The sequence below is a fragment of the Trichomycterus rosablanca genome, chromosome 23 (genome assembly GCF_030014385.1).
Source record: "Trichomycterus rosablanca isolate fTriRos1 chromosome 23, fTriRos1.hap1, whole genome shotgun sequence".
Taxonomy (NCBI): Eukaryota; Metazoa; Chordata; class Actinopteri; order Siluriformes; family Trichomycteridae; genus Trichomycterus; species Trichomycterus rosablanca.
In genome coordinates, this window is record NC_086010.1 from 18,712,445 (window position 1) to 18,733,213 (window position 20,769).

The 20,769-nt window shown below is 46.0% G+C and overlaps 2 protein-coding genes across 5 annotated transcripts in view; one reads left to right on the forward strand and one right to left on the reverse strand.

Moving 5' to 3' along the window:
• The window catches only part of armc3 (armadillo repeat containing 3), a 378,416-nt gene that overhangs the window by 284,324 nt on the left and 73,323 nt on the right, over nt 1-20,769 (forward strand). The gene's annotated exons all lie outside the window — the stretch shown is intronic.
• mllt10 (MLLT10 histone lysine methyltransferase DOT1L cofactor) overlaps nt 1-20,769 on the reverse strand; it is a 45,705-nt gene that overhangs the window by 18,291 nt on the left and 6,645 nt on the right. For 2 of the 4 annotated variants that reach the window (XM_062985333.1, XM_062985331.1), the window contains exons 5-10: nt 20,043-20,146; nt 19,055-19,148; nt 9,321-9,428; nt 8,346-8,658; nt 4,463-5,140; nt 38-195 (exon numbers count right to left, since the gene is read on the reverse strand). In XM_062985333.1, coding sequence (XP_062841403.1) covers nt 38-195; nt 4,463-5,140; nt 8,346-8,658; nt 9,321-9,428; nt 19,055-19,148; nt 20,043-20,146 — 1,455 coding nt within the window. Of the gene's footprint in view, nt 1-37; nt 196-4,462; nt 5,141-8,345; nt 8,659-9,320; nt 9,429-12,099; nt 12,158-19,054; nt 19,149-20,042; nt 20,147-20,769 lie in introns of those variants that run through there. The other 2 variants (XM_062985332.1, XM_062985334.1) reach the window with 2 other exon arrangements.

Consider the following 20,769-nt stretch of genomic DNA (forward strand, 5'->3'; position numbering starts at 1 on the left):
CAGTCCTAAATAACGGCGTGTTCGTGTAAATACTCACGTGTGTGGACGAGGTGGCGGTGAACGGCGCGGCGGAGGGCAGGGACGACAAGATTGGCATGGAGGTGCCCGGCATCTCTGAGCTGGAGACGGAGAGACAGCCTCCGAGCACGGCGCTCGGCAGAGGGGCGGTCACGTCGCTGCTGCTGGGGTACGTCACTGCACCACACACACACACACACACACACACACACACACACACACACACACACACACACGAGACAGAGCAGGTCAAACACTGACAGTTTACAGTACCTGGATTTCGTTTCGACTCATCGCTGACCCGTTACGACAGTGACTGTGGGAACGACTGCACATTTTAAAAACCCTACATGTTCCTGAATCTTTTGCTGTGGTTCACATTCGATAGCAAACGACGCAGCGCCAAAATTCAAGCGTTGTTATACGACTATAATCAGAGTCTCCACCTTTATACTGGAGCACGATGCAAAATATCCACATCAGTCCACACAGATCCAGATGTGCAGAGTTTAAAGTAAAACAAACACTGGTGCGACGACTCAGTAGATCTGAACAGTAGATAGTTTCAGGTATCGAAGCAATACGAAGCGACGACATATAAACAAACCGAACACAAGTTGTGATGTCACAAGACGTGCGGGCGAGAGAACAGAGGACCTAATTTGGTGTGTGTGGAGGAATTTCTGGCGCCGTTTTGACTCCCTGATCCATCTTACCCCCTCCTGCTGTGTTCCCAGTTGGTAGAAATACCAGCAGATGAACACAAGCCCGATATAAGCTGGAAAATATACGACATTTGTGCGTCATGTCTCTTTATCTTAATTTATTTTGGTTCGATTGTAGATTTGCGCGTGCGAACGCTGAGCGAACCAGAACTAAAATGGAACGACGTCCGGTTTCCTGGTTCGGTCCGGAACGAGGGAGCGTACGCTGTCCGGATTAGCCACACGCCTGCCGTTAGCCTGGCGGCTTTAACTGGGTCAACAGTTAAAAGGATTTGGTTAAATTTGCACTTCTACTTAGAAGGTAGCAAACAGGGGCGCGTCACGACGACGTCGTCACCCGAGTCTAGACCAGACTGATACTAGACTCAGCATGGGTGCAACTGGGTCCTCTGCCAAGCAGCCCAAATTCTCCACGCGCCCGTCAGTCCTGTTTTTTCTCCCCCCTCAACATGTACCAATTTATTTATTAAATCATCTACTAGCTGCAAGTCCGAGCATTACAAAACCCCCCAAAAAAACCCCAAATTAATTAGAGTGGTTCAGTTTATACTGGAATTCAGCGACGGGAGGAACTTAAAACAGCAACACGATCACAGGAGTCCCGATGCAGCCCACACACTGGATTCTCAGTTCCTGTTTCACTGATTCCTTTTCCTGTCTCTCTTTAACACACCCTCTAGACCCCATTATCGCCCCCTCCCACCCCAAATCTGAAGCGACCTGCTCGGATGGACGAGGCTGACCCCTGGAGGCCCCCTCGGCCCACAAAGGAATGAATGGCTGGCGGCGGTGAACCTTCGTTACAGGAACAAGAGCGCATTGTTGAGCCGGGAGCAGCACGTGAAGGCGGCTGCATGCTCTCCACCGAGAGGCGGGTTCGAACCCCCGCCGCTGCAGCAGCGCTCCACCGACGCCGGTATGTGCAGCTAATCGGGGGTCAGAACCGTCGGCATCGCTTTCAATTTTACGTTTATGCACGCGAGTGTGTGTGTGTGTGTGTGTACGGGTTGGGGGGGGGGGGGTATTTGGGTGGGGGGCCTTTTTACTAACACAAAGTCAACAAGTTGAGGTTAAAAATTAACTCGTCACGTTTCTGCAAACGCAAACATTTACTCGCGCAAAACCTCAAACAGTACGATCTTTTTTTTTTAGGTTTCACGAAGGCTTTATCCTGGTCAGGATCACGGTGGGTCCTGTTTCCCCATAATCTCAGGGCGAAATGCAGGCCGCGATCCGTCGCGGGGCCTCGACCACCACCCAACCCGGACGCAGACGGACCATTTCTGTATGCAGGCGCACCGTCAAGGATCCCAACCCTGGATCCCGGTGGTAGTAGCTTAGTGGTTAAAGATTATGGTCGTAATCAGAAGGTCACTGGGTCAAGGCCCACCACTGCCAGGTTGCCACTGTTGGGCCCTTGAGCAAGGCCCTTAACCCTCAATTGCTTAGACTCTATACTGTAGGTCGCTTTGGATAAAGGCGTCCGCTAAATGCCAAAAGTGTAAATGTTAATTACTTAATTAGGATTAATTAAGATTATAACTGATTATATATATTTTATTTGTCTTAAATAAATAATAAACAATTCATGCAAATTGGTGTAAAGTCAAACACTTGAGGATCCTGAGTCCACCTGAACAGTATCTGAGGCGCACGAGGTAAAAAATAAACAGCTACCAAAGCTTTGGTCGACGGATTAGTGATTAAACCCGGTTAATGACCAACACGTCTAGAGCGCTCAGCGTTCGATCAGACGTGAGCAAGGACACGACTCCCGACACCCGCTATGTGACCGGGACTGGACGGGACGCTCGGTCAGGACCGCGGGATCGGATCAGACGAGAGGACGGAAACTTCCAGTGGGATGAAACAAGTCGAGCGTCACTTTCACCCGGCGCTCAGAATCCAGGCAAGTTCAGAGAGAGGTTAACGACCGGACCTGACAGTGATGAGCGCCTCGCACGTTCTCCACGTTCCCCACACACACACACGCGCGCACACACACACGTTTGTTGCATTCCAATCCAAACCTATCGATATATCCAGCCGTACGGAGATCCAGGTCAAAATTTAGGGTGGCTAGAACGACCCGAACGTAAGAAACATAATGGACCGACATTTTAACAGATGAAAGCATTTAATCGTGATGAAATCCCTGTCCCTGCACGCGCCTCCATTTCGGCTCCGGACGGCACCCCGTAAAGTCTCCGGCCCCTGAACCCGCCGGATGAATGTTTGCCTTTAATGTCGGCCCCCGCCGTTCTGCCCGATAAAGCCGTCACCCATCGTTTCCCGGGAGGGCCGGATAGATGAGGCGCGGTACTACACCGGGCCTGGCTAAATATTTACAGTCCAGTCGGAGGGCAGCGACAGGTGAAGGGTCGAGAGACACCGACGATGTGAGGGAGAGAGAGAGAGTCGGCGCTCGGGGTTTCACCTTCACATCGGAGGAGTGCAGCACAGGAGCATTGGATGGGTTGCCAAGCAACAGCAGGAGAGAAATGAGCTCTTAAGTAAGCGTATGTGTGTGTGTGTGTGTGTGTGTGGGGACGTGCGCCGAGTATACATGGTCCGTGGTACATTTTAAGGACGTGCAATACAGCCGTGGAATAACATCACGATATTTTGGAATGTTTTCGTACTAGTATTACTGCTGTGTAAAATATGAGTGTGAGTGTAACACTCCACCGTACTTCACAGCTTCGTTTCCACTGTAAAAGCTACTCTGAAGGGTTTTCATGCCTTTTTTATCCGGGCTTGGGACCTGCACTAAGAGCGAGCGCACTGACAAGTGCACCTTTCTATTGGACAGCCACTTCTTACCAGTGGTGAACTAGCTTTGTTTACAGAGGCACAGAGTGCCTACATTTCATCACATTAAAGATTATTTTGTGTAAATATGAATAAAAAAACAGGAAATCAGGGGTGTTCCAAGACTTTTGAGCGCTGGTGTGAGTCAATTCTCAGATTTACCGCCCGTTCCTAACCACTAAACTTGCAAGAGGTAGAAAATTAAAAATTCTACGAGACATTAACGACCGACTGATGACCGGAAAACAGGGTTTGTCGAGTAGCGAACGCAGCACGAGCGCCCGGGACCGGTACGAGTCCTGCTCCTTGTGCTGTGTACGCCGTACACACGTGGAAAAAGAAATCAAACGTACACGTACGCAAGCGTACACGAGGATTTTTAAGCGCCGTGTTAGTACAGTGATCCATTTACCAGAAGTGACCAATAAATAACAAGGAACACACACTAACACACACACACACACACACACACACACGGCGGTAACGGCGTGCTCGGAGCGGCTCGCTCAGCGCTGACGAGTAAACGTCCATCTCTATGGAGATGGAGCGGCTCGGTTCGGCCTCGCGCAGTACGAACAGCTGCTTCGTCCACTTCAGTCGTAATGAGCGCTAAACGGAACGATTACGATAAACCGCCGCGGGAGCGCGGCCAACGCTCCCGCTCTTTCTCCGAAGGATTACAGAACTAATCGTTATCGGAAGTTCCGGCTCGGAACGACGCGAGCGCTCCGACAGGAAGGGAGATCGCTTTAACGTTCCTCGTTCAGCCGTTCCTGAAACCGTACCGCCCCTCCACATCACCACCATAGCGCCACGCACGGACTTTCTGACCTTCCCGACCTTAGACGCGCCCAGTCGTGTCTGTTGGACGCACGGCCAGGTCGGAAGCACTTCCGTTTTGTTCTTACCTGTTGCAGCGGGCGGCAAGCTCACGGTCAGACCCTGCAAACTTCCGTTCCTGAGCAGAGACGGCGATTTCTGATTGGCCAGACTGTTGGTCCCAGCTCCTCCCACCGGCATGTTCCCGGTGCTGATGCTGACGGTGCAGTTCCTCGCCACCAGAGAGGAGGAGGGCGGCGACAGCGACAGCGACGAGGAGGAAGGAAGAGGCGCGGCGCTGAGCTCCGTCGTCTCCGGGGTCTTGTTCTCCTGGGTGGTGAAGCAGGGCCCGTAGCGGTTCTTCCAGTTGCCCCGCCTCTTCTTCTTGACCCCCTCGTCCACGGCGGAGGAGGACGAGGCCGCCGAGGAGGACGACGAGGAGGACGACGGCTGGGCGCGCTTGAACCCCGCCGACGCCGGCTCGCCGCCGGCCGAGTGCGAGTTCTCGTAATGTTTGGAGGAGCCGGACGCCGGGGCCGCGTTCTGAGGAAGCGACATCATGGAGCCGAAGGTGTTCAGGGGCGGCATCCCTTCAGACGCCGCGCCCTCGGCCCCGCCCTTCATCAGGCAGCGGCCGAACGAGGGCGGCGTGTACGAGTCTCCGGCCCTCAGGCCGGACTCCGAGGAGAAGCCGTGGAAGTCGGAGGCGGGCTGAGCTGCAGAACCGCCGGACGACGTCTTGCTGCTCCCGCCGGCCAATAGGAGCCCTGGATGAAAACCAGGAGAGACGTAAACAAACAAGCTGCTGGCGAAGTTACAGGTACAGAGATGAATTCACGTCACACAGGCAGCACACTTTACTTAAACGTTCGAATCCTTCCAGTTCCTTCCAGACACTCCGACACCCGACACAGGATCCTCCGTTTACCCAGGAAATTCGGTTTCAGCCGAAGTTTCCCCACCGTTTCTCGTCTCTCCTGTTCCTGTTCCTGTCGGACAGGCTTCGTGATGTCAGGACATGAGCCGACACGTCACGCTGAATCAAAGTTCTACTCTACTCTTGTATTTTAATTCCTATATGATTATATGCCCATCCCGGACGGGACGACATTCCCTGTCAGACGCAGCCAGACATGTCTGTGTAGACGCCTGGCAGGCTGGTAGCATCGCTAGGATTCGAACCCGGATCTCAGAGGTGACGAGAAAGCGTAACGGAGCGCTGCGCCACCAATCAGCATTTGTTTCTCAGAATTAACATTTAATGTTACACAAACACGCACAAAAATGTACACACACACACACACACACAAACAGATACACACAAACACACACACATATAGATACGCACATACACACACCAAGACACACACACACAAACAGATACACACAAACACACATATAGATACGCACATACACACACCAAGACACACACACACAAACAGATACACACCAAGACACACACACACAAACAGATACACACAAACACACACACACATATAGATACGCACATACACACACCAAGACACACACACACAAACAGATACACACAAACACACACACACATATAGATACGCACATACACACACCAAGACACACACACACAAACAGATACACACCAAGACACACACACACAAACAGATACACACCAAGACACACACACACAAACAGATACACACCAAGACACACACACACAAACAGATACACACAAACACACACACATATAGATACGCACATACACACACCAAGACACACACACAAACAGATACACACAAACACACACACACATATAGATATGCACAAACACACACCAAGACACACACAAACACACCAAGACACACACACAAACACACACACACATATAGATACACACAAACACACACACACATATAGATATGCACAAACACACACACACATATAGATATGCACAAACACACACACCAAGACACACACAAACCAAGACACACACACAAACACACACACACACATATAGATACGCACAAACACACACCAAGACACACACAAACACACACACACCAAGACACACACACAAACACACACACACACACACCAAGACACACACACAAACACACACACACACACACACACACACAAACACACACACACATAGATACGCACAAACACACACCAAGACACACACAAACACACACACACCAAGACACACACACAAACACACACACACACCAAGACACACACACAAACACACACACACACACAAACACACACACACATAGATACGCACAAACACACACCAAGACACACACAAACACACACACACCAAGACACACACACAAACACACACACACACCAAGACACACACACAAACACACACACACACCAAGACACACACACAAACACACACACACACAAACACACACACACATAGATACGCACAAACACACACCAAGACACACACACACACAGATACACACAAACACACAAACACACAAAGAAACACACAAACATTCAAACATACGCACAAATACACAAACATAGATACGCACATACACACAAAGACACACACAGAAACGTACAAACACACACACACACACAAGCATGTGCACACATCCATACACATGTACACACACACACGGCAGACACGTGCGCACACACACACACACATTTAGGCAGTCAGTGCTGCTCCAGACTTTAGCTGCGGAATCCCACACACACACACACACACACACACACACACAGACACACAGACACACACACAGACACACACACAGACACACACACACAGACACAGACAGACACGTGCGCACCTAGACAGACAAGCACACACACACACACTTTCAGGCTGTCAGTGCTGCTCCAGATTACAGCAGCGGAATCCCTCACACACACACACGTACGCACATGCACAGACACACATGCACAAGCGCACACACACACGGCAGACACGTGCACACACACACACACACACACACACACACTCACACACATGCACAAGCACACATGGCAGACACGTGCACACACACACACACACACACACACACACACTCACACACATGCACAAGCACACATGGCAGACACGTGCACTCACACATGCACAGGCTGTCAGTGCTGCTCCAGATTACAACAGTGGAATCCCTCACACACACACACACACACGGACAGACACGTGCACACCTAGACAGACAAGCACACACACACGTACGCACATGCACAGACACACATGCACAAGCGCACACACACACACGGCAGACACGTGCACACACACACACACACACACACACACACTCACATGCACAAGCACACACACACATGGCGGACACGTGCACTCACACACACACACACACATGCACAGACACACATGCACAAGCTCACACACACACATGGCAGACACGTGCACACACACACACACACACACACACTCACACTCACACACATGCACAAGCACACACACACACGGCGGACACGTGCACACACACATACACACACATGCACTCACACACATGCACAAGCGCACACACACATGGCAGACACGTGCACTCACACACACACACACATGCACTCACACACATGCACAAGCGCACACACACATGGCAGACACGTGCACTCACACACACACAGGCTGTCAGTGCTGCTCCAGATTACAACAGTGGAATCCCTCACACACACACACACACACACACACACACACACACACACACACGGACAGACACGTGCACACCTAGACAGACAAGCACACACACACACTTTCACACCTGATTCAGCCATAACACACACACACACACACACACACACAGATAGTCCCTTTCACACAGAGTTGACCAACCATGTTTAGCTTCACCTGCAGTGATATGAAGTGACCACGCCTGAGCTCGTCCCACTAACACTACTGCTCCACTGGAGAGTATTACATTATTAATAACGTCTAACAGCAGAGAGACTCCACACAGATCCGGCAGCCGGGCGCTAGTGAAGAATGAAGCTAAACCCGCGGCTCACCCTGCTGAAAGGGGCTGGACGACGACGGGACGGTGGAGGACGTGGCGATGGTGACCACGGGCCCGTGAGATTTGCTCGGGTTGGACTTGCGTCCCCGCGAGCTGGAGCCGGAGCCGGAGCCGGAATGGCTGCTGGACTTCTTGCTCTTGCCCTCGGAGCTCTTGCCGTCTCTTTCGGTCGAGCCGCCGTCCTTGGAGCTCGGACCCGAGTGAGACGGGACTTCCTGGAAGTTGGCGTTGGTGAAGCGGGCGGCGCTGTCGTCCATCCGCTTCTGCGAGGCGGACGTGACGCTGCCGCTGCTGCTGCTGTAGCTCTGCGAGGAGAAACGGTTCGGTTAGGACAAGAGGCTTGGAGTGGAGGTACACGTCCTGGAGGAAGCACGTGTTAGCCATCAGTCTAGGACAGTCAGGTCAAAAATGGCCTTTGGCAAATTTGGGTCATTTCATAATAATTCAACACAATTATCTCCCAATCTAGTCATATCCAACTCCCCATTGTCGATCCGATCAAAGAGAGCCGGGTCATGGCGAGTTAAGATCTCAGCAGTGCTGCTGACCAAGCCGGGCGTCCACACGAACACGACTGGCCGTGTTTGAGGGAGGGAAGGTCGGACAGGGTCTCTTCCAGCCCACACACACCGCCGCCGTTCCATGCGACATCCGAGACTGGTCCAAGAGCCTGCACAAGGAGCTTGGCGAGGCTCTCCGTACGCCATACGGCTCTTTGCGGGAACCCTGACAGGTGATAAGAAGCGGCCGCAAGTGGCCGTGTTTGAGGGAGGGAAGGTCGGACAGGGTCTCTTCTCGCCCCGCTGTTACACGTGATAACCGAGACTGGCGCTATACGGCTCTCCGCAAGAAGCCTGGCAGGTGATAAGAAGCGGCTGCAGACCGGACACGTGTGAGGGGGGTGTGGTGATCGTGTTAGTGGATTCACAGTCCAAAACAGACAGGTAAAAGTAAAGGATGGACGTACGTGTGCAATCACCTTATCCGGAGTGAGCATCAGGGGTGGAACGAGGGGCGACGACAGGTCCAGGGACTTTTTATGTTTGGGTTTGTGGCGGTCTCTCTCCTTATGTTTCTGAAACAGAAAACAGATACAACAGGATTTTATCAACAGAAAAGGGGACAAAATCTATAAATAAATAAATCTATATTTTACTTTGAGTGGGGGGAGCGAAGGAACCCCCGAGACTGGTGCGCTGGAGTCTGCACGGATTAGTCCCGGGGACGAACCCACGACCAGATTTAACGACGACCGAGATAAACGATTCGATTCCTGCAGGACGCTCGAGCTCTCATCTCAACGACATCGACGACTCGAACTCGGCTTAATTTACACCCCCGCCTGAGCGGCGGGCGGCACTATTCTCGCCCCAAGGAGAGGGAGCGCGAACGAATTTACACCTCCGGCCTCCTCGCTCCTCCGTTTTAAACAGGAGAGCTGTGAAAGAGAGAGACGAGCCGGGCGCCGTTACGGATTCGCGCGTTCGTCGGGGGCGTCGATTATTCAGGAGGAACTGACGACGCGATGACAGTTTATTCAGGAACAAGTTAAAGAAGAAGTAAAAAACTCGCAGGTCGTTCCTAAGTGGATGGAAATGAACAGGAGCTTCGATTTATTAAAGCGCTAACAAGTCGAACTTATAATGGAACAAAAAAACGTCTTCTCACGCTTTTACATCTGATGTTTCACGAGCAGCTCTAATAAAAAGCCACGAATTCGATCAGCCCCGGTACTAATTCTTTATAATTATTTAACGAGCAGCTTTAATCAAAAGGCAGTGTGCGTCTCGGTGTCCTTGTGATCTCCGTAAATCAGAGTCCACCTCATCTGAACCGCACAGTGACGTCCTCCCTCAGGCACGCACCGATCACACCCGCACTTCAAGACTTTGATTGGCTCCAGTTTCTCATCAGTTTCATATTGCAGTAAATTTGCAGACACCATAAGAGCAATTTTTGACGTGTTGCGCTTCAAGAGAATCCCAAAACATCATTTTGTCATGTACACGTTAGTTACAGAGGACGCAGCAGCAGCAGCAGCAGCACTGACCGGTGTGTTTCGGCTCTTACTATGTTACAAATCTCACTATATATAAACAAACATCATATTTACGCATTTGCCAAAATCTTTCGGCGGTTACCTGAGCAAAGGTGCATGAGGCAGAGACCTCACCGTAAATAATAACAATATACACAATAATAATAATTACAATCATTACAATAATCTCACAATAATAACAATATAAATAATAATGTTAATAAATAAAGATAACAAAAAAATAATAATAGTAAATAATATAATATTAAATAATAATAATAAGCAATAATGTAAAATAATGATAATAAATAATAATAATAATAAATAATATTAATAAATAATGATAGTTAAAAAATAATAAACAATAATGATAAATAATAATAATAAACAATAATGATAAATAATAATAAGCAATAATGATAACTAATAATAATAATAATAATAAATAATGTTAAATAATGATTATAAAAAATAATAATAAAAAATAATATAATAATAAATAATAATAATGATAAATAATAACAAATAATGTCAAATAATGATAATAAAAAAATAAACAATAATAATAAATAATAATAATGATAAATAATAACAAATAATGTCAAATAATGATAATAAAAAATAATAAACAATAATGATAAATAATAATAATAAACAATAATGATAAATAATAATAAGCAATAATGATAAATAATAATAATAATAATAATAAATAATGTTAAATAATGATTATAAAAAATAATAATAAAAAATAATATAATAATAAATAATAATAATGATAAATAATAACAAATAATGTCAAATAATGATAATAAAAAAATAAACAATAATGATAAATAATAATAATAATGTTAATAAATAATGATAGCAAAAAAGTATAATAATAATAAATGTTGACACATACACATATTAATAATAATAATAATAAACAATAATAATATTAATAAATAATAATAACATTTGGGTCCCGTGCAGTGGTGCTTGTTTTGATCCTGAGCTTAGCGCTTAAGGTACTGGACTAATATTCAAAAGGTTGCCGGTTCAAGCCCCACCACTGCTAACTTGCCACTGTTGAGCCCCTGAGCTGGATTTAAATTGTCTTTGCGTCCACACACACACAAAATAATCACTCACAACACAGAACCAATCAAACCAGCCCGAAAAGATCTGGATTGTAAATATGCAGCATCTCTCTCTCTGCCTGTGTGTGTGTGTGTGTGTGTGTGTGTGTGTGTGTGTGTGTGTGTGTGTGTGAGTGTGTGTGTGAGTGTGTAGTTTGATTCCCAGATGCCGCTCTCTCTCTCTCTCTCAGCACATCTGAACCGCCTGCAAATTGAGAAGCTTTTAGCAGCTATTGTTGTTTGGCCCCGGGGTTTGGAATTAGCTAGGTATACATCTGAGCCCTGTAACCTTTCACCTTTCCCAAAAAAAGTGGGGGGATGGGTCCCCTTTGCTAATGCAAATCAGGTGCCGTAACAATAGCCGGGCCAGAGAGCAGAGCTCTCCACTACGAGGAGGTTTAGAAATGCCGCTCCCACCCACCGGCGTGGAGAGAGAGGGTCAGAACCTACCAACACACGCTTTTAAACAAAAATGACCAGGAGCGCCAACTTATCCGGTCTGAACAGGGTATAAAACTCACTATAAACACCTCGATATAATCACAGTTTTAACACGTTATAGAACAATAACCCCGATTATAACATACCATTACAGGTCCAAAAGTATATGGACACCCTCCTAATTACTGAAGCTAGATGTTTCAGCCGTACCCCTCGCCGGCGGGTGAATAAACACTCCGGCTGGTCTATAAAGACGCGGTTTGATGAGTCTGGTGAGGATGAACTGGGATTCAGCAGCAACTCAGGCCCATTCTTCCATCATCAGTGTCTGTCCTAACAGCGTTCACTAAATAATGGGCACAAATTACTAACCACACACTCCAAAATCCTGAGGAAAGCCCCTCCAGGAGGGGGTCGACTACTACAGATGGATTTGGAACCAGGCGTCTAACAAACTCAGTGTCCATATATTTTGGGCTATAATAATAATAATAATAATAATAATAATAATAATAATCAATAATTAATAATAATAGTAAATAATAATATTCATAGGTAATAATAATAATAATATTAGTAGTAAATAATAATAATAATAGTAAATAACAATAATAAATAATAATTGTGTTATTAAATACTACTAATAATAAATAATAATAATAGATAATTATAATAATAAATAATGTTAATAAATTATAATTAAGATTAATAAATAATTATAATAATAATGTTAATAAATACTACTAATATTATTAAATAATAATATTAACAATAATAAAAATAATAATAAATAGTCAATATTAATATGATGATTACAAATAGTAATATACTAATAATAAAATAATAAGAATTATATTGTAATACAAATGACAGGAATAATAATAAAGATAAATAGTAATATTATAAATAATAATATTGTAAAAATAAAAAAAAGTAATAACAATAAGAATCAGAATCATAAAGTAAACATTTAAGGTCGTTTTTAGGGTTCTGCTAAACTCAACACCGAGATCAAACTTACAGGACTGATGAGTGACGTGAACGTGGAGCCACGACGGATGGAAATAAAGAGGAACGAACAGATGAGCTCACGTGGACGAGACAGGCGTGCGGAATAAACCACATGAACCTTCACTGTAGGAGATCTGCTAATATACCATCATCCAAATCAGAGTTCCATTCACATCAAATATATACACACGGACGGTGTTTATATAAATGTGCGCTTGACGGCGTATTTATTCGAATTTTATGATACTGGTTGAATTATCTTGATTACAATCACAGCGATGATGATCACCACCGCCATAATCACAAGCATTCAGACTGAAACGATGGTCGAATAAAATGGAACGTCTTTATCCGTGTATCTCAGCTGGGGTCGGAGCGCAGGGTCAGCCGTCGTTCAGCGCCCCGGGAGCTCAGAGGGTTAGGGGCCTTGCTCCGGGGCCCAACAGAGGCTGCGCGGCTGAGCCGAATGAGTGAATTAGAAAATGAGAGACGAGGATTTGGCACTCTGTACTTAAAACGGTGAAGCTTTATGTTCAAAATAACGTCTAACGTGTTGAAAACGCGCGTGTTTGCGCCGGCGCTTTAAATAAACGCGACACTGTAATGATTTTAACTAGATCACAACACACCTAGGCATATCACCGTGTGTGTGTATAAGAGCATGCTTAACACACGCCTGCTTTGTGTTTCATAATAACAGGGTCCAGCACACAGAATTATGGGATTACCTTTATCAGAGACGTGACCACGCTGTGCTACTTTAGCAGACGGCTGAGCGGTATTCCAGCGGCGTTAATCATGCTTAACGTGCGGCCTATCCGGGCTGCGTCCTGAATTCAGACACGATGGTCCTCGGCACATGTATGCGTACGTTTATACCATGTGACCAAAAGTTTTCAGACAGACTCTGTATGTCTGTATGGGAATTTGTGCCCAATTCAGTCAAAGAGAATCAGTCAGCCTGGGCACACACTGTGATTAACAGGCGTGAATTTTTAATTTCATTAAGCTGAAAGGTAAATCAGGGTGGCTGTTTGGGCCGTAACTAACACGCAACACACGCGTGACTGATCACTTTCTGAGTACCCGGTTCTCGAATCGCTCTCGAATCATTTCTATTCCGTCCTCGGCTTTCGAATCCTGGCCGGACGGAAACCCAAGGGGCGACGTTTCGGGAGCAAAGTGAGCGAGTACTACGCGTTAAGGACACGGAACGGAACGGACCTCGACGTGCGAGGAGGGAAAAGGGCGTACGAGTGGCGCATGGCTGATGGAAAGGAGGTCAGCAGGCTGCCTTACCTTCTTCTCCTTGTCATGGTGTTTAGCCAAAGAGTGAGAGGAAAAATCGCTTAAGCTTTGAGCCCTACTACCCCGGCCTTTGCTCCTTCTCTAAAAGGTGAAAGAGGAACTTCGGGTTACCATATAAAAATCGTCGTCTCTCACGCAGCAAGAAGAAGAAGACAAAAGTCCTACTGACAGATCACCATAACAGGAGTGTGTTTACACACACCAGAGATAAACATGGTCAGATATAAGCTGTCGTTTGTTTTCCAGGCCACTTTTTTAGTCCACGGTTTCTTTTCAGAAGGATGTGAAAGCTCCCGAAACCGTCCAGCATGTTTGAAATTCTCGGTGATCAGCCAATGAGAACGTCAGAACGCACCAAAACAAAAGCAGCGCATCCCCGTCTGTACCTCCGTGCACCACATACAGCTCAACAGTTATTTGCTTCTCCACATGACGCCGTTAAAAACGGATCTCAGACTGATGATTCGGGCAGCGCCACGCCTGATTGGTGACTGATTGCGTACCATGCACACCAACAACACACCCCCACCCAACGCCACGCTATTATAAAATGCCGAGGACAGCAACAGAATCACGTAACGTGCACTAGGCTTAAGACGTCAGTGTTAAGAAATATTTCACAGGGGATTTATATATAAATAACTAACGTAAGCATTTCAGGTGTCAAAATAAAGTCCAGTTAAAAAAGGAAGAAAAGAGAAGAGAAGAAACATGAAAAGAATAGAGAAAAGAAATGAATAAAGAAGAAAGAGGAAGAGAATAAAGAGGTAAAATTAAAGAAAAGAATAGAGAAGAGAACATGAGAGAACAGAGAAGAGGAAAAAAGAATAAAATTAAAATAAAGAAGAGACAGGAAAAAGAACAGAAAAGTAAAAAAATAAAGAAGAAAAGAGAAAGACGAGAGAAGAGAAGAGAAAAGAAAAAGAAAAGAATAAAGAGGAGAAGAGAACAGAACAAAAAAAGAGAAGAATACAGAGTAGATAACATTAGAGAACAGAGAAGGAAAGCAAAAAATAAAATAAAGAGGAAAGAATAAAAGAGAATAGAGAAGTAAAGAAAGTGGAGAAAAGTAGAAAAGGAACAAGAACAGAAGAGAAAAGAAAAGAAAAAAGAGGAGAATAAAGAAAAGGACAAAAGGAGGTGAGAATAAAAGACAAATAGAGAAGAAATGAGAACATAAGAGAACAAAGAAGAAAAGGAATAAAAAAAAGATCAAATAAAAATAAAGGAAAGACAGCAAGAAGTAAGTATAGAAAATAAGGAAAAAGAGGAGAATAAAAAGGAGAATAGAGAAAAGTAAAAAAGGAAAGCAAAGAAATAAGAAAAGAGAAAAGAAAACAGAAGAGAATAAAAGAGGACTAAATGAAAAAGAAGAGACAGGAATAAAGTATAGAAAAGAAAGAGAAAGAAGAGAATAAAATAAAGAAAAGTAGAAAAAAGGCAAAGGAATGAGAAGAGAAGATGATTAAAATCATCACTGTGATCAATCCCACACGACTGAACCCTCAGAAGTGAATCACAGTTTAATCAAAGCTTCATATATTCTGTAAATTCTCATTAATAGAAGCTGATTATCGGGGGCAGAATTTATTAAGATACTAGGAACTTTTTTTCTTATCTGACTTATTTGACGTCCCTGAAATCCACTAGATCCCATTAAATCCTGGTTGTAATCCATCACGTACTGGGATATTTTCACCGAGCAGAGACACACACCTAGTGGTTACCGTAACTTCATTTCCTTTTCAGCCTCAAACCTCACAGGTTTTATTTCTCGTGATACCAAACAGGCGGTCGGGTCGCTTTTATCACCGCTAAACTGGAAACTGTTGGACTGTTTTATGTTATGGTTCCAAACCTGTACAGATGTGCCAGATCTCACCGGTCACGGCACCGATAATGACACACAGTTCATGCAAAATGCTGTTTGGCAGAAACGCGGCTGGTTTTGCACCGACTCCTCCAGCCGCGCTCATTAGAGACCCGGTTCCCCTCCGCCAGACTCTTAAGACCTGCGGTGTGTGTGTGAGTGTGTGTGTGTGAGTGTGTGTGTGTGAGGGGCCTTTGTTGGGAAGGACGCACATGCGTGCACACACAGACACACAGGACAAATCCATGAAGCAGCAGGGGGTTGTGGGTCCAAATCCCAGCGCAGCTCTGAAGCTGGACGGCGTCCCCCAGCCTGTCCCGTCGCCCCCCGTCCATCACACACACACACACACACACACACACACACACACACACACACGGCAGCGAGGCAGGAATGAAAAGCGCAGTGCCACTCATCCTTGGCTGAAACTCTAGCCTCTCTGGGAGAGAGGGATTAAACGGCCGAGGGGAAGAGGGGGAACGACGGAGAACACAAAGGTTCTAAAAGTCGCTGCTGATTGTCGGTGAGATTAGGGGGTTATTGGGCTGTGTGTGTGTGTGGGGGGGGGGGGGTGTAGTACTGGCTCATTTTGTGTGTGTGTGTGTGTGTGTGTGTGTGTGTGGCGACTTGATTATGCAGCAGATCATCTTTCAGCAGCTGGGACTGAAGACGGAGTTTGAGAAATAAGGCGTGAGGCGTGTTCCAGATGCGCTCCGGAGGCGGCGGATACGAGCCGACACGCGTCCCGACGCTCCTATCTGGTACCGATGGATCGTCGCCATGGCGATAGAGAACAGATACGGCCCGGCCCCCGCCTTAATAAGCGCAGGCGACGGCAATAGCCATCGCAATTAAGCTAATTAAGTGCGCGGAAATGAAAACCTGTCAGCGTTACATCTGTGGTGTTTTACATAACCAGCGTACCGAGGGGCGCAGACGCCACATCACGGCCTCACAGCCTCAGAGCATCGCTGATAACCCCGCGGATTTCATACGCGCGTCGTATTGAGAATTAAAAGGATACGGGGACGTCCTGGCGTCGTTTAATATCGCAGAGCTGCGCTTTACCAGGTCTAACAGACTGTTAACATACTGTCTGGTTTCTTTTTCCGGATCCTCCCGTATGTAAAGACCGTCAGACCGGAACTTTCTAGTCTGAATACCCGATTCGAAACAGTTCTTTGGTACAAGCCGGGTGCCTTTCCTGGCGCACGCCTTATTTTTTTATTCGGGCTTGTGACCAGCACAGACAGCGCACTTACAAGTGCACCTACAAACTGGGTTCTGGGTTCCAATCTCGGCGGCGCCGAGGCCCTGAGATGGATTGGCGCCCCGTCCAGGATATGATATTCAGTCTTGAACACGATATTTTAGGGTAAAACCTGACCCACCGTGACCCTGACCAAGATGACGCGGTTGATGAAAACGAATGGAAAACTAAATGCAGATATTCCAGCTATTTAATATTCCATAATATTTCGATTTAGTATTGATTATTACCTAATCCTAATCAAATCCTAATTTACTGTAATAATAAACCTATTAAAAATATAAGCACAGCTTTGAATCTGAAACAGTGCCATCACTTACTACCACACACACACACACACACACACACACACACACACACACACACACACACAGAACTGAACAGCGTCTGGTCTCGCGTCGCCGTTGGTCAGCAGCTCAGCAGCAGAACTCGTGTGCAAATACTCAGACTTTCAGACTTTAAGGCAAATGAGGCAAACAAGCGAGACGGAATGCAAATAAAATAAAAATAAAAATAAAAAACCACTACAGACACAGGAAGAGACGGGCGTCTGCACGGACGAGCCAGACACGTCAGAGAACGTCCAGAAGCTGGTGACCACCGGCGCTACGTCACTTATTACGTTTGAGTCGTTATTGTATCCTGTCTTTATATTGCGGGTTAATTTAATAATTTCATTTTTATGGCTGTGAGAGGTTAAAACTGTTCCGTCTGGTATTAAAACTCTCTGTCTAGACAAACCGGGAGTCGGTTCTCTTGATTTGGATCTAAATTGTGCTGATATTTTGTTTATTACTGACTATTTTTACTACATTCCATTTATTTATTTACTATTTATGTATTTATTTACTAGGATGTCGATTTCATTCATGACAGTAGTGTGACAGTATATTATCTAAGCAATTATGGGTTAAGGGCCTTGCTTAAAGGGCCCGACAGTGGCAACCTGGCAGTGGTGAGGCTTGAACCAGTGACATTTCGATTACTAGTCCAGTACCCGGACACCTATGTAGCCGGTCAGATGTGTCACGTTGTTAAGATCATGCCTTTTAAACAACTAGAAGGATTCCAGTAGATGGATTAAACCCCAGTCCGTGTCTCCGTATCTTTAAAAGTTTGGACGCTCAACTACAGACCTTCTCGTCTTCATGAGGTGGTCAGTTAACCTTCTATGGTCACCACATAATAACACAAGCAGAACCGGCACCGAACAACCCCCCCACCCACCCACTAACTATAGATCCTGCAGGGAAGCTCAGATCGCCGAGATATTTGAGGTTATCGCAAAAAAACTAATAAATATTAGGAGATTTTAATAAGGTCCTACATTAATAAAGAGAACAGGGAATCTTCTCAACCACGTCTGAGTTAAGATTGTAGTCGAACACTTTTACTTGAAGGTGGCACAGCCTGGCATGCCACAGGTTTAGGGCCGGTTTACGCCGATATTCGGTCAGCCAATACCGTGGACTGTTTTTCGAGGTCGCCGCTCACTAGCAAAGGAGGCAGGAAGCCGCTCTGCCACGTCTCACGGACAAACGAGAGCGCAGTACCGCAGGTATCCCATAATTCTCTCCAACACACTCAGGTTCAGGTGCATTAGGTGTGTCAGTACGATATTAAGCATAGCCCTGGTTCTCACCAGTTTGCTGTAATGGTATTTGCAGTAGCCGCAGTACTTCACGTTGTCGGCATCTGAGCCCTGCTCCTCACACAGCAGGCCGGCAAACTGAGCGCTGGGGACACAAACGAAAACATGTCAAACACACGGCGGCATCAAACATCTCCCAGGTTAGTAAGTAAGTAAAATTTATTTATGTAGCACTTTTCACAGATAAGAATCACAAAGTGCTTCACAAAAACATTGCAATACAAAATATATACTCTCATCTACATAATAAAACACAACATAAAATAAATTAAACAATAATAATAAAAAGTAAAAAAAAAAAAAAAAAAAAAAAAAAAAAAATAAAAAAAAAAAAAAAAAAAAAAAAAAAAAAAAAAAAAAAATAAATAAATAAATAAAATAAACAAAATTTACAAAAATTAAAAAAATTAATAAATAAATAAAATAATAACACAAAATAAAAATGACATAAAATAAATTATTCATTCAACATTTACATTAAATCAATTCTGATTCCCGACTGCGAACTGGCTGGCGCTCGCACAGCCCCCGATCTGATCGAGGAGTGTCGGGTTCACACGTAGAGCTGTATCGTGTACGGAGAGACACGCTGAGCTCCACGTGATTTCTCCTCCTCTCATCGACTTATACGTGCGCATATTGCAGCTGAAGCGGGAAGAGGCCCCATCCAACCTTTCCTCCCTCAAACACGCACAACTGTGTCTGTTTGGATGCCCGGCCAGGTCGCCACACAGATTCGGTATAACTGTTACTAAACTGATATTCACACGAGGTGCCCGGGTGGAACCACGATCGCCGAGATCCGGGTTCGGATCTCTGTGCCGTCGAGGCCGGGCATCTAGACAGACATGACGGGCTACGTCTAAGTAAGGAATAGATAGATCTGCGAGCCAGACCAGGACGAAGCGTCTAATGGAAATCAAATGAACGAAAATAAACGAAGAAGAAGAGTCGGCGTGTTGCACATGCTTAAACCCACCATGTGACGTGGAAGGCTTGACGGCAGCCGTGTTTGTTACAGGTCATGCAGGCTCCGGTGGCGGCTTTACTCTCACGTCCTTGTTCTTCACAGATATAGCACGTCTATAAGGGGGGGGGGGGGGATGTGGGGGGGGGGGGCACAAGCGTGTTAAGAATCAGACTGAGAAACATCAGAAAAAAATATAAAAAATTCATCACAGGTTATAAGATTTACAGGGTTTTGGACTGTGACTGTGGTCATACATGTTCCCTTTTCCTTTACTGTGACTGGTGGACAACACGAGGTGCTTATGTGACATGGACCTTAATGTTTGACTATTCCGTGCACGTCCGATAACCCCTTGCTGGCGCACGCACGCACGCACGCACAAACGGCGCAATTTCGCGGCTTTCAGAAGCTGCCGGTGTGATGCGTATACGGCGCATCTGTAGAAAATACGGCGCGATGGGTGTGAAGCCGCCACGATCGAGGATCGAAGAATCCTTCTCGAGTCTCGCGGCCGAGGGTAATAAGCGCGGCGCTTTAACCCGGCTCGGAGCGGAGACTCGGGTACTGAGAAAGCGGGCGGCGCATCGATTGGTTCAAGCATGAAATGAAAGCTGCACTTGGCATGCGTGGCACACAGAGGCGCATTCCGGGTTCATAAATACTTCATCGTATGGAATTCGGACCGGAACGATTCGCGACGGGGCGTCTGGTGGTGCTTTCAGGTGAGATCTCGACT